The sequence below is a fragment of the Priapulus caudatus genome, unplaced genomic scaffold, assembly GCF_000485595.1.
Source record: "Priapulus caudatus unplaced genomic scaffold, Priapulus_caudatus-5.0.1 Scaffold581, whole genome shotgun sequence".
Lineage (NCBI taxonomy): Eukaryota > Metazoa > Priapulida > Priapulimorpha > Priapulimorphida > Priapulidae > Priapulus > Priapulus caudatus.
In genome coordinates, this window is record NW_014577642.1 from 106,865 (window position 1) to 120,818 (window position 13,954).

Consider the following 13,954-nt stretch of genomic DNA (forward strand, 5'->3'; position numbering starts at 1 on the left):
TACATGTACATGTAATATTACCATAAATGTGCATGTAGTGCCACCACAGATGTACAGGTCATACAGGTCACCCAACTGCAGTATACATCTACGTGCAGTATTACCATACATGCATGTGTAATGTTACAGTAATGTTACTTTAATGTACATGCACATATACTGCAGCCATACATATAATCAAGAGCTAATAATACCTTTATTATTAGCTCTTAATATAAGCTTAATAAATTATTAGCTCTTAGTATTATTAGCTCTTGATATAATGTAGTGCCACTATACATGTACATGTAATGTCACCCACCGGACATTTACATTTAGTGTCACTATACATGTATGGTTACTGTAATGTACATGTACGTGTACTTACACTGGCAATACATGTATGGCAGCATTACCCGTATGGCAGCAGTACATGTACATGTACATTACACGTAAATGTGTATACATTAATGAGTCCATGTCTGCTGCCATACGATATAATCATTAATGTATGTACACATTTACGTGTAATGTACATGTACATGTACTGCTGCTATACGGGTAATGCTGCCATACATGTATTGCCAGTGTGCAGACCCTGCCCTTCGTACATGTCGCCAGGAACACATAAAAACACGGGTAGTTATTTACTCCCAAGTAATGCCAGTATGCAAGTCTGTCCATGCCACCATACACACAACGCCACCTGACGTGTATTGCTACCGTGCAGGTGGCGCCACCTTTTGGTTTGTAGGAAATGGGGCGTACAGGCTGCGCTGCTTGCTGTACACGTAAAATTTCATTCTGCAAATATGTACTATAAAGATCATTTTTGCAGCGGCAGCCTGTCTGCGTGCGTGCGTGCGTGCGTGCGTGCGCGGTGATGTACTGGTAACGAAATTAGAGGGTTGGGGGTTGTCACGCTAGGATGCTTGCGCTGCGTCTGCGGTTGTGTGCGTGTGCGTGTGTGCGTGTATGTGTGTGTGTGTGTGTGTGTCGGCGTGTGTAGAGCTAGAGCTGGTTTATGGGTGTCAGTGGCATGATGCATGTCTGTCAATATTTACGCGGCAGGCTCGGCTGCGCAGGGGTGATCTCTTCTTCTATCGACTGTAGTGAGCTTAAGTGCACAGCCGTGTACTACAGATATCTCCCGCTATTCCGGGGAGGGGCAAGTACATAACGCGCGCATACACGCATACACGCATGCGCGCATGTTCACACTCGCGGCCAACTGCGCAATTTTACCAGGAAGACGTATAAGAGGGAGTGCGACATATTTCTAAAATTCGACATTTACGAACCTTGCTCTACCTGCGATTGCGCCTTGCTATTTCTTACTTCCTCGTATGTGTATATCATGACCATTTATTGCTGCCTGCCATGTAATTTGTAACACGCACCTATGTACGTTACGTTTACCTATAAGACGTAGGGAAGGAGTTACCCATCTGATAGCCCGACCAGGCTGTGCGACGGATTGTCTATTGTATTGTAACCCTAGCAATACCTTTTCTTGGAGCTACCCATCTGACAGCATATCTTCGGTACACTGACGGGAAGGGTGGTTACATATTTATGCAAAATTCGCTCGTGCACATTGGCCTGTAGGGCACAGACGCGCCGGGTAAATATCTGTGTGGAAAACAGGAGCGGCCTGAGGCCTGGTGGCCGTGTGTTTGTTATAGCAGTAGCGCATGAGATACAATCAAGCTATATGCTTTTATAGTGCTGACCCGGCCTGAGACTCGTTTTCCACTCTAATACGTGGATAGTTTCTATACGGAAACAAAAGCAAATAGATTTTGGTAGCGTGTAGGATTTTAATTCTTGATATTAATGTACTTTTACTGTACTGGTTAATAGTACAGTAGATGTATTCTCTTTCACATGTAGACTGCGCGTGCGTGTGTGTGTCAGCTGTGTGTACATGTATATTTTGAATACGTTTTGTTTGTAAATTATCAGTCTTGGTTAAGCAGAAGTGGTTAAATCCGTGGCGATTCATGTATCCTAGGATGTAAACGGATGTTAGCCACAGAAATGTCTCAATTCAACAGTAAACATGCACGCACGGCCAGCGCCGTCACGAGAAGAAAATTCAAGCTTTCGTTTTCTGGCTTCGCGAGAACATTTGGAGGTAACTCACGCGCGTTCGTTCTTCCTCTCTCATTTCAGAGCGCAAACGCTTTAGCTTGCAGCCATGACGACGGACATACGCGTGCGATGGGAGCCCGACCAGGAGATCACAGAGGATGAGGACAACAGTTCATCGAGATTGTTTGAGCGGGCCAGGATCAAAGCCCTCGCAGGTACGTGTCACGTGTGCATGTGCGTGAGCATGTCGTATGCACGATGGACAGGTATAGGATTAGCAGACACATCTATAGAGAACTATCTACTGCGGACTCTTGGAGTTTCTCTTGAGTGTCAGTCATGCACAGGACTGGTTTGATCAATGCATAGCAGCTAAGTTACGAGGAGCAGGAGAGATTCGATCAAGTCATGCAACGCACCACTTCTGTGGTAATTTGAGATTCATCAGTCTTAGGACAATGCGATACCTTTGTGGTTATTTCGGATACCACAGGCTTTCTGTACAAAAATGCGTCACCTTTTCTAATTATCATGGGGTCCTCAGGTATTGTGCGACGTGTACTACAAGGGTCTTTGTGGTCACTAGCAGTTGACGAGCGTACTGTACACATAACATTGAGGGTTTGCGATGGTAATTCTCGTCGCGGCGTGTGACGATCCGGGATCAGGAGTTATCCCTGCGACGTTGGTGATAATAATGCTCGAAAATTTACGCTCTGGTAATGTTCGATTTGGAAGCTGCGGACGCTCGCAGAGGTGGTAAAAGCTGCCGGTGTTATGTCGATTAATATTGACATTGCACTTATCGACTTCAATACGGTTTACGCGCGACCATTATACGTCCGCTAATGTCGCCAACGAATAATTCCCGAGAGGATCGTGAAATATGTTGCGAGCATGCGCGTTTGCAAGGACGTTTAGTCACCATGCTGATTCCGCTCGCGAACTTTGACCGCGAACGTTGTGTGTGTGTGTGTGTGTGTGTTTGGGGGGGGGGGTATGCGTTCGTGTGTAAACAACGAAGGCAGACAGTAGTCACGATAAATACCACCATGATTGTTTAGCGACGACGCGATCGTGACGCCACCCGCGTCCTAAAATCTTCGCCGACTAGAGTCGGCCGGGAAGCGAGAGTTAAGACGCACATTAAAAATAGTAACATATAATATATATAACATATATTCGCACTGCCTCACTTCTGTATCGGGTCCCGGCGATTAAGAAATTGAGCGCCAATCGCAAGGCGGCGGGCGTAATCTAGGGGAGATAAGTTGCAGATAGGGGCGATGACGATATCCTATATACCTGGGCAGGTGCGAGAGGTTCCAGGTAGAGCAGGTGTGGCAGGTAGAGCACAGAGCACGCTCGGTGGTCACAGTGGGAGTGGTACTGTGTGACCCGCTCACTCGCTCGCGTCGTGAAGATTTCGTTACGTCTCATCAGGCAGAAGCCCCCGTCCTGATTAGCCGAGCTGATCTGCATAAACTCGGTTCGTCAGTCAGTGCAGTCGTTGGCGATTCCGGCGTTGCGCGGTGAGGACATATCGATCACGTCGTGTCGTTAGGTGCGAGGATTCCTTCACTGCGTAGGTTCCGTCGTCGCGTGGATTCTATCGTCGAGTCGTCCGGATATCTAGTCGGGGATCCGGTGTCGTGGCACCGAGCACGGACGTATCGATCGCGTCGTGAAGTTCGGAGGATTCCATTGTCGTGTAGATTTTATCGTCGAGTGGATTCTATCGTTGCGTGGATTCTAGGTGTAGATATCTAGCCAGGGTGTGGGATCCGGTGCGGGTGGGAGCGGAGTAGCTGGTGCGGATCGCGCGCAGCACGCGTGCGTGACGGCGTAACCACCGGTCACGCGTCGACGAGGTATCGCAGTGAGAGCAGACGCCCCGCGAGCGTGCGCGTGTGTGAGCTAACGTCTCAGCAGCACGCTTCCAGGAGAGACTCCGGACGACGCGGAGACGTGTAGCGGATCTACGTCGGTGACAGTCGCGAATAGCCACGCAGCCCGGTAGCGCCACCTACGTTAACGCGCGTCTCGCGTCGCGGCTCATCGGGCGACGAATGCTGTCGCTGGCACGTCTATCGTGAGACCGACCGTGAGGCCGGCGGCATGGCGGAGACAGAGGGCGCCGGCGGCATGGCGGGGACAGAGGGCGCCGGCGGCATGGCGGAGACAGAGGGCGCCGGCGGCATGGCGGGGACAGAGGGCGCCGGCGGCGCAACGCGGCATCGCAGCAACATCGACAGCCTCATCGTCGAGCTGGAGAACGTAGACTTCTTCGAGGTCGACGAGACCGGCGTGCACGTGACGTCCCACCAGGGGGAGCCGCGTCACACGGACGCGTCGCCGCCGAGCGGGACCGGCCGCCCGGCGGACGATTCGTGGCTCGGGGAGTCGCCCGGCGCGAGGGCGCCACCGCCGCTCGAGAATGGCCACCAGGCGGACGACTCCGACAGCGAGGTGTTTCACTTCACTGGGTCGCCGCCGATGATCAAGAGTGACTCGGACAGCGAGGTTTTTAGCTTCGCGGGGGCGCCGACGATGTACGGCCTCCAGGGGGCGTACGAGGAGTCGCCCGTGACGTCTCAGAAGGTGCGCAGCAGCGCGCGCGTGCCGTCGGCCGTGCGGCCATACGACTGGGGCGGCGGTGTGTGGTGGGGCAGCGGCGAGCAGGCATCCGGCAGCGAGCCGCCGGACATGCGCGACATTTCCGCGGCGATCGTCTACGACGTCAAGATCAGACGCGTGCGAGGTAAGGTCACGGTCGCGTGCGTGCGGGTCGTGGTCAAGGTCAGGTGTGGCCGAAGGAAGATAGGAATGATGGTAGAAGTGCGCCGAAGTGAATGCGTGGGCGTGTCGACGCTGTCGCGACAAGATCTAATCGGGAAGATGTGGTTTTTGGGACGATCTCTCATCACTGCTCGTCTCGGGGAATGTATTTCACTGACGCGGTTGTTGCGTGGCTTCTGCTAACAGACTGTGTGTAGACGTAGAACATGTGAATACGTGTGCAAGCCACTGTCGCGAAACCAATTTACTGTTCGCAAACAACTGGGCGGCATGTTCGATCGCGCGAAATTACTTGGCGGCACGAAGACCGTAATTACGCATCGTTAATGCAAATTAAGTCTACAGTTCAGTCGGTAATCGTCCGTGCTGCGCTCTGCGTTGACTGCTGTTCGCTTGTCCTTAGCTAGGTTTCACGCTGTGTGGGTGAGAATAGGGAAGCAGCAGGCCTCTGCGCTGGTATTTCACGCTATATATTTCACGTTTTTAGAAGTTTAATTAAGTCTTCGAGAAAGAATACCTAATATCATGAAAGTCAAATGGTCGAATTTTTCCATGTAAGGCGTACTGGGAATTTAACGTCAGTTAAAGTTGGAAAGTCAGTTTTAACGATTCACGGATTCATGCAGCCACTTAATCACAATACTTCGAGTTAGGGTAACACCGTGCTATTTTCCTTACCCTTCGTACGCTCAAGGGCAGATAATACTATGATAGAATGACAGCCATATTAGAATGATAAGAATATATAGAGAATAATAGAGCAACAGTAGTAGAATGATAAACTTGCATGTTGTCATATTCTACCACGGCTAATGCTAACAACAGACCAACGCACGGCCATGTAAGAATTCCATTTCTACCGAGTTTTACATGCTTGCCGGGTGGCAATATCGCGTGAAGGCGTCTCTAATGATGCTCCACAACCTATGCAGTTCTCCCAGCCTCTATTATCAATCTCATATAGTAGAGTATAGCGAGCAGTAGTCTGGTTCATTCACGCACGCAGGACGAGTGTATCGACTGGCTGCTGTGATGGATGGATGCAGCACGCATTAAGGTGATGCAGCACGTATTAACGTCATGTTATACGCGCGAACATTGCACACTTACTGCTTAGGTCGCTGACACGGCCCCACCCCACGATCACCTGTCGTTAAGTACAGCTAGTATATATATAAATCGCGCTCCCCCGCGCGAGTGTCCAGTTTCCAGTCAATCCGTCGGAAACGGTGGAGCGGCCACGCTCGCTCAGAGCGGAGTAAGATTTCACCGATGATGACATACGGATGACGCGCGATGGTGCGTCGTGCGCATGCGCGCGCTCTGGGCGCTGTAACCCTGATCCAATTCGATTATGCTGTCCGGATTCTCCGGACTCTCCATTTCCATTCGATTACTGGTCACATGACCATTTCTGGAGAGTTCGGACTCTCCAAACTTTCCATTTTTTCGACCGGTGCGATAGCGGAGAGGATTATTGTCAACATTGTAAGTATTAGTAACACACGAAAATCGGATGCACTACACGGATTGGTGCATAAAATGTGTTAAAAACCAGAAAATTTGGTTTGAATAACCGAAATTCAGACTAAATGTCGCCATTCTGCCATTTTGTCACGTGACCTACGTGACAAAATGGCAGAATGGCGACATTTAGTCTGAATTTCGGTTATTCAAACCTAATTTTCTGGTTTTTAACACATTTTATGCACCAATCCGTGTAGTGCATCCGATTTTCGTGTGTTACTAATACTTACAATGTTGACAATAAAACTATAGATCCCTTTTTCCCTTGGTATGATTGAAATTTGTAGTATCATCGTTGAGAATCAACAACGTGGGGGCCGCCATCTTGGTGCCCCACTTCTATTCTATTTCGCATAAATCCGGTAGGATCCGGACTGGAGAATGTGAAGAGTCCGGACTACATAATCGAATTGGCCCCCTGCGTGCGTGCTAGGGAGCCTCGTTGTAGATTGTTTCGCACGTCGTTTTGGGTGCGTGCCGGTTAGTCGCGATTGCTGATGGAATTACGATGGCGCTCGTCTGTCTTGCGAGAGGCTGCAGCTGGGAGAGAAGGGCGAGGAGGAGGTAGGGGAAGAGGATAAGGAGAGGAGAGAATATTATGACATCGAGTAGAAGAGGGGAGATAGATGGGCATAGAAGGGGCAGAGGACAGAAGAGAAAGGAAGGAGATGGGGGAAGAGACAGAGAAGAAGTAGGGAGAGGTGAGGCGGAGGGAGTGGGGGAGGAAAGGGGAGAGAGGAGGCGGCGTGTGTGTAGTGCATAAATGAGGCGTGTAGCGTCGCCTGGTGCGACCGGCTGTTTGCTTAACCTTGACAGCGCGAGGGGAACGAGGAGATGATGATGATGGATGAGGGAGGAGGAGGAGGAGGGAGGAGGAGGAGGAGGGAGGAGGGAGGAGGAGAAGGAGGATGGCAGGGATTGTAATGGTGACCGTTGAGCAGTGATCAATGAGCAGCACACAGCACGCACGCATGCACTCACTGTCACAGACAAACACGCACACATGGTTTATGACAGCGTGATGACACAAGCATGTAATAGCGGCCAGTGTAATCAGTCTAATTACGTTTTACACGTAGAGCCCCCCCCCCCCAGAGACGTGAATAAAATGGCGTGATATTATGTCGAATGCTAACGCAGTCAGTAAGTGCAACATATATTTTAGGGTCATTGATGTCCAAGCGTGCATTTCCCTACATGTCACATATGTTACTCTGAGATGATTGTCTCATTACTGGTTTCCGTGTTTACCTATTTGCGCTCAATGTTGTGGGTGTTAATATGGTTACCGCATTTCCCTAGCTCTTAGGTGGACATTGTTCATGTATTTCTCTACCTGCAATACATGTTGCTTTATGTATCTCTTCCCATATTTCTCTACTTCTACATGATGATCTGTATGCCTGTGTGGGCATGCGTGCGTGGGTGTATGGTTCCTATATTTCCCAACTTGTACCAAATGCTACTTTGTTTATCTCTTCCCATATTTCTCTACGTCTATCTAATGCTCCGTATATCTGTGCGTGCGTGGGTGGGTGTGTGTGTGTGTCTGTATGGTTCATATATTTCCCTACTTGATGCTCAATGCAACCGTGTGTCTCTACATGGCTGGCCAGCGCGATGTTTATGCCGTGTGTATACTGCACGTCCGTTTGTTTTAAGAAATATCGTATCTGCCTGCCGTTACTTCCTGCAGCAGCAGCAGCAGCAGCAGCAGCAGTGCCACGGGGCACGGCTGTCACTGCCAGCTTCAGCGAACACCCACACACGCACGCACGCACGCACTCACGTACGTAGCTCTGCACTAACACCGCCAAGGGCTTGGCTATGTTTGCCATGCCAAAGTCCACGGGTGGAGAGTGTCAGTTATTTAACTAACCGAAGTACAGTGTTATTTATGGCATTTTTTGGTGTGTGCCCATGTTTACGGACACATATTTACGGGTATATGGGGTATTTTTTTCTCGGAGGAGTTCCAGCGAAAACTAGTTCATGGACACCTAGACAATCAAACTAGACAATCAAACTGGACAATCAAAATAGACAATCAGATCTAGACAATCAGATCTAGACAATCAAACTAGACAATCAAACTAGACAATTTAAACTAGACAACGGCAGTGTGACAATCGCTGTCACAATGTGATGCGCGGACATGCATCGTTCCACTTGTACTGCCAGCCGGCAGAAGTGCATTAGCGTGCTCCTCCTCACTGAGATTATACTGGCGTTATAGCAGCTGAAGCTCCCTCGCTGATTGGCAACCGCTGGCCCCGAGGGGATAACAGGGGGAAAGGTCAGCTTGCACGCGGCCATGCTGCGGCAACGATTTTTTTCTCTCTCTGCTGCCTGGTAACAGTCGTTGCTTCAGCAGTAGAGCCTTATTACGGTAGGGACCTCACCCCACCACGCCACAGTAAATATTGTTGGCAAAATAGCCGAGCCATATTTCATGGGTTTATAATCTCTCTTCAAATATGTATCTGGGAGATTCTAGCGAGGCGCTGTTGTTGTTGGGAAGCTGGCAGAGGTGATGTGATGGAACTACTTGGCATGATGGGTGGTGGGGTGGTGGGCGATGTTGTTAGTGTAAAAGATTAGTACTCGCGTTTTCCACGTGGAGAATTAGTCTGATAAGATTTCGAAGACACACGTTTCAGGACGAGTTTCTGCGAGTGAACACAATTAGATTTCTGTGAGCTGGGAGCGGAGAGATGGAACTTAGGGTCATCACGCGCATTTACACGTAATTTGTAGGCAGCCGGCGTGTAATGCCGTGCCGCGTTTTCTTCTCTAGTCGCCGTCGAACCTCCGTCTCGAAATTCACACTCGAAAAATTTTGTCTGCGCACTTACGGCCGCTAGTTGCGCCGGGTCTTTCATTTCGAGTCGGTCGGGGAACGGAACGTGTGAGCGCACGCAGTTGTCTGGATCACCGGTGTTATTCTGCAGATGAGAGAGTGAGCTTCTGTAATCATGCGCGGTGTGTGTGTGCGCGCGCGCGTGCTTCACGTCAGGTTAGAGCGAACAGAAGTAATCGTACGCACTCTCCATTCTTTCACAGATGAGAGAGTACAGCCATAACCTCCCTTCGGGAGAGGATGTAAGCTGTAGATGCCCCATTAGTTAGATTGGGGTTTAGGGTAGTCGTGAAACGCTAAATAAAATATACGAAAAGGGACTCATAAATGTAAATTATTCTTCAATGAATGTAGATCATCATGTAGTTGATCATGAAACTCTTGTCTTCTCATGACACCCACCCCCGCCTCACTGTGTACGTTGACTGGGAGCTGCACCACGCCCTCAGTATTAGCCTGCTGAGTCGTGAAGTGTTTGTTGCCTGTAGGAATTTGGCTAGGCTACGGCCCTGGAAAGAAGCCAGAAATAATTGAGCATGCTTTCCCTTCTTGGATGAGAGAGAGAGAGAGAGAGAGAGAGAGAGAGAGAGAGAGAGAGAGAGAGAGAGAGAGAGAGAGACATTGCTGCAGATTTTCAGCTTGCATAATCATATACATCATGCATTCCTTTCCTTGATGAGAGAAAGAGTGAATAATCATGTGCATGTCCTTGCTTTCCGTAGATGAGAGAGAGTTGGTACAGAAGAAGACGTTCACTAAGTGGGTGACGTCGCACCTGCTGCGCATGAACAGCCGCGTCGGGGACCTTTACGTCGACCTGCGAGATGGCAAGATGCTGCTCAAGCTGCTCGAGATCCTGTCGGGAGAGAGACTGGTACGTAGCGCCCCCTGCTGGTCTGCTTACCCTGGCCCCTGCCCCGTACTGCCCTGTCAGGAGAGAGACTGGTACGTAGCGCCCCTGCTGGTCCGCTTACCCTGGCCCCTGCCCCGTACTGCCCTGTCAGGAGAGAGACTGGTACGTAGCGCCCCCTGCTGGTCTGCTTACCCTGGCCCCTGCCCCGTAGCACCCCCCGCATCACCCTGTTGGGTGAGAGACTAGTATGTAGCGCCCCCTGTTGTTTCCCATGGGCTCGACCCATTCCTACTCACCCCGGGAACTGGGTCTGTATGAAGACGGAATTGACGTGGCGCCCCCTGCTGTCCTGCACCGCCGCTTACCATGGGAATGAGAAAGCTGCGCTTCCACACAGGTGCAAGCTGCATCTGTTTTGCCATTTGTCCCCCTTATTAACACGTTGAACGCTACATGTTTAACAATGCGCCTACCGCCCTGTGCTGAGATTTTCGCATTTTTACCGCTTAGTCACCTATTACACAAAATGTTTTTGGCAGGTTTAACTAGCTATACAATTATTTATAATTAGTGGCTAGTATAATATAGATATAAACTTACTCTCAGACATCAAAACAACACCGGAATCTATCACCCATGATCTATCAAATCAATCACAAATTTCAGACATAAAAACAAATTCAAAACACACGGCGGTCAAACGCCCTTTGGCGAGGTGAACTAAATACATTACCTCAGTCCAAAAAACTCCCAAAATAACGTTCCAAACAACAGTAAAGTATTGTATAAATTATGTCATCTACTACTGGGGTATATACAGTGACGCTGTTGAAATTGCTAAGCGTACAGCTTATGCCATCTATAGGAGAACATAGTAAACGTTCCAAATTAATTTTAATTTTAAATTTTTTTTTTTGCCACGAGTATCCTCGTGTTTCGCGGCCGTGCGTTTTGCAGGTTCGAACGAGTATACTCGTGTTTCGCGTTGAACGTGTTAAAGCATTCTCGCTATCCTGTGTGACCCCCCCCCCCAATTACACTATTTGACGCAATGTATGTTTCCTACCATTTCCCCTCCCCATTTGCACTGGCAGCAAGAACAAGCCCGCACGTACAGCACACACGCAGCCATTGACTATATATAACAACATTGTTATATATAACAACGTTGTTATATATAGTCAATGGCCGCGTGTGTGCTGTACGTGCGGGCTTGTTCTTGCTGCCAGTGCATTTGACCAGTACACGTCAGTTGGAGTTTTTAAGTTTTTTTTCGGATGGTAACATTGCCACAAGGCGTGGTGACGTGTGCACAGTGGCCATGTTGTTATAGACAGTCTCACAAAATTCTTCGGGCAAAACAGCTATTTGTGTGAGTTGTTTTTTTGCACCAGTGGTTGCGTGATGGTGACCCAAACGTGCGTACGTAGATAGCAAGGTAACCTTGAACAAAGGTCATAAGTTGCTTGGGTTAAAGGAGAAAACATGGTGTCAACCGTGGCCAGCTATGCGGGAGAGAGAGGGATGGGAGATAGGGAGAGAGAGAGAGAGAGAGAGAGAGAGGTATAGATAGAGAGAGCGAGAGCGGGAGAGAACTCATGGGGAAAACTTGTTTTTAATTCGTTTGTTTTCGCAGGGAGTTCAGTGCAGTTTCCATCAACATGTGAAGGTTGTGTTGTCTGTCAGGCGTGCTCGCGTCCGTCCTGTAAAAGGGACGCTGAATATTTCCGGCTTCATAGACAAAAGCGGCGAGCCTAACGTTTACTACCAAAGTATATAGGCGTTAAATTTTTAATGCCGAGCGGATCGATGCGAAATGGGTAAATGGGTGCGTTTTTATCTAATGTAGTCGTACGTGAATATTTCAAAGCAAGGCGTGGTAGCTGGTGGGTTCGTGTCTGCATAAATTGTAGCTCTGCTGTGCATTAGGTTCAAATAAAGCCGTTGTATAACGTGAGTGACATTTATAGCACTTCGTGATCTGATGAGAAAGCTACAGTAGGCAGAATCTAAACTGTATTAGCTCTTAGTAATGCATATGTGAGTTCGAAAGGAGTGATTTCCTTTCGCCATCGTAACTAAAAGAATTTCGGTAAACATTGAAAATTTCCGAGTAAGCGCCCGCACGAGTCGTCGTCGTCGTGGAGACGACCGCTCGCGATTCTGCTGCTCTGCTCGTCTGCCACACCTATCTAGGCTGATGGATGTGACGTCATACGTATCGTCACACCAACCTCGTCCGCCGTGATGAAACGTCGCTTGCTTCTCGTTGACGCGAACGCGCGAAATCGCGAGAAATTTTTCCGACACGCACACATGGCCACGTCGCGCGATTCTGAAATGCTTTTCGCCCGAATCGCATGAATTTTTCCCGGTTCATTATAAATGGAGGCGGACGGCGGAGAGATCGCGCAAATTGTGCCATTACGCCGTAAACGCAGACAGAACTCCGCCGCGAAAGTTTTTCGCCACCGCACGAACTCTGTCGTGGAGTGCGCGAATTTTAAACGCAGTCATTTTAACGCAGGAGTGCGCGAAAATGAACCGTTACGGTATATAAACCGTGCAATAAAGGTTCGAGCTGGCGACTTTCGTCGTTGCAACGACAGGCCTTGCCACGTATATATGTGACTCAGACCATGCCAGTGCCTGCGCGATGGCGGTAAACGCATAATTGGACCATGTCGCACTCCGACCCGAATTATCATAACGGTTAGTCGAAGCAGGAAAATATCGGACGTTGTCACTAATTGGATGCTCGTGAAGAGCGCAGTGCGGGTGTTAGGGCGGTGCGAGGGATTTAGAGCAGTGGAATCGGCGTGGTTTTTTGGAGGCGAGGAGGGAGGTTTCGTAATGTAAGGGCTACTGTTTTTTTGTGGGGGGTTGGTTACGGAAAGGAGGGAGCGGAGCACTTCTAGTTGCACTATCGAGACAGGGGGTGGGTCTCTGAAATTTTTCCAAATGTACAATTGAGGGGCAGATCCATGCTGTTGCCGTGTCAAGCGCAGAAAATTTCGCGGCAAGGGAAGTTACAGTGTGATAAATATTTCAATTTATCATTCTTTGTAAAATTTTCTACTTCATTTAAAATTTCGTCAGCTTCAGTACGATGGCAAAGCGAGTTTAGTTGCTCAAACAACCGCGGCGCCCCGCCTAATATTCATCCCTCCACCGACGCTCCCCCAGCTACTCTAATCCTTCACGGTAAATTTAAATGTCAATGGTTACACAAAGGGCCTTTTATAATCGCCTGTCGGAATCTGAACGGCAGTCTTATTGTGATTTTAGGTATCGGCGTGTTAAACATATTTCCATTGCGCTGCTGCTGCCGCCTCCGTTGTCGACACGATGAGTCATTCATTCACGAGCGACATTCTAGTGCGCCCCTTACAAATATCTTGAGCACCCCCGCACCATAATGGCCCCCTATTATACCGACGTGTGGGTTTTTCGCTGCTGCTTACGCGTATGCCAGTTTCTGGTTGCATAATAATGAGGTCGGGGGTAGTGAGGCATGCTCTTTGTGTATGTTGTGAATTCTGTGTCAACGCGGCTTCATTCTCGGCATGATTAGGATTGTTTTTGGACGATGAAAGGGTGTAACATTCAAATATAAAGCCAACACAGGCATTTCAAATGTTAAACATTTAAATGTTCATTATGTGGAAAATAAAATAGTAATAAGTGGGGAATGAACTCCCACTATTAGTACACGAGGAATCAACTCCTTTTATTAGTACATGAGGAATAAACTCCCTCTATTAGTACACGAGGAATCAACTCCTTTTATTAGTACATGAGGAATAAACTCCCTCTATTAGTACACGAGGAATAAACTCCCA

At 48.9% G+C, this 13,954-nt stretch overlaps 1 protein-coding gene across 1 annotated transcript in view; it reads left to right on the forward strand.

The window, feature by feature from the left end:
- Positions 1–13,954, forward strand: part of LOC106811844 (spectrin beta chain-like) — a gene marked incomplete in the record, with an annotated part of 83,058 nt that overhangs the window by 20,945 nt on the left and 48,159 nt on the right. Inside the window, 2 exon segments of the mRNA XM_014815567.1 lie at positions 2,155–2,288; positions 9,982–10,133. Of these exon segments, the coding sequence (XP_014671053.1) occupies positions 2,180–2,288; positions 9,982–10,133 (261 nt within the window).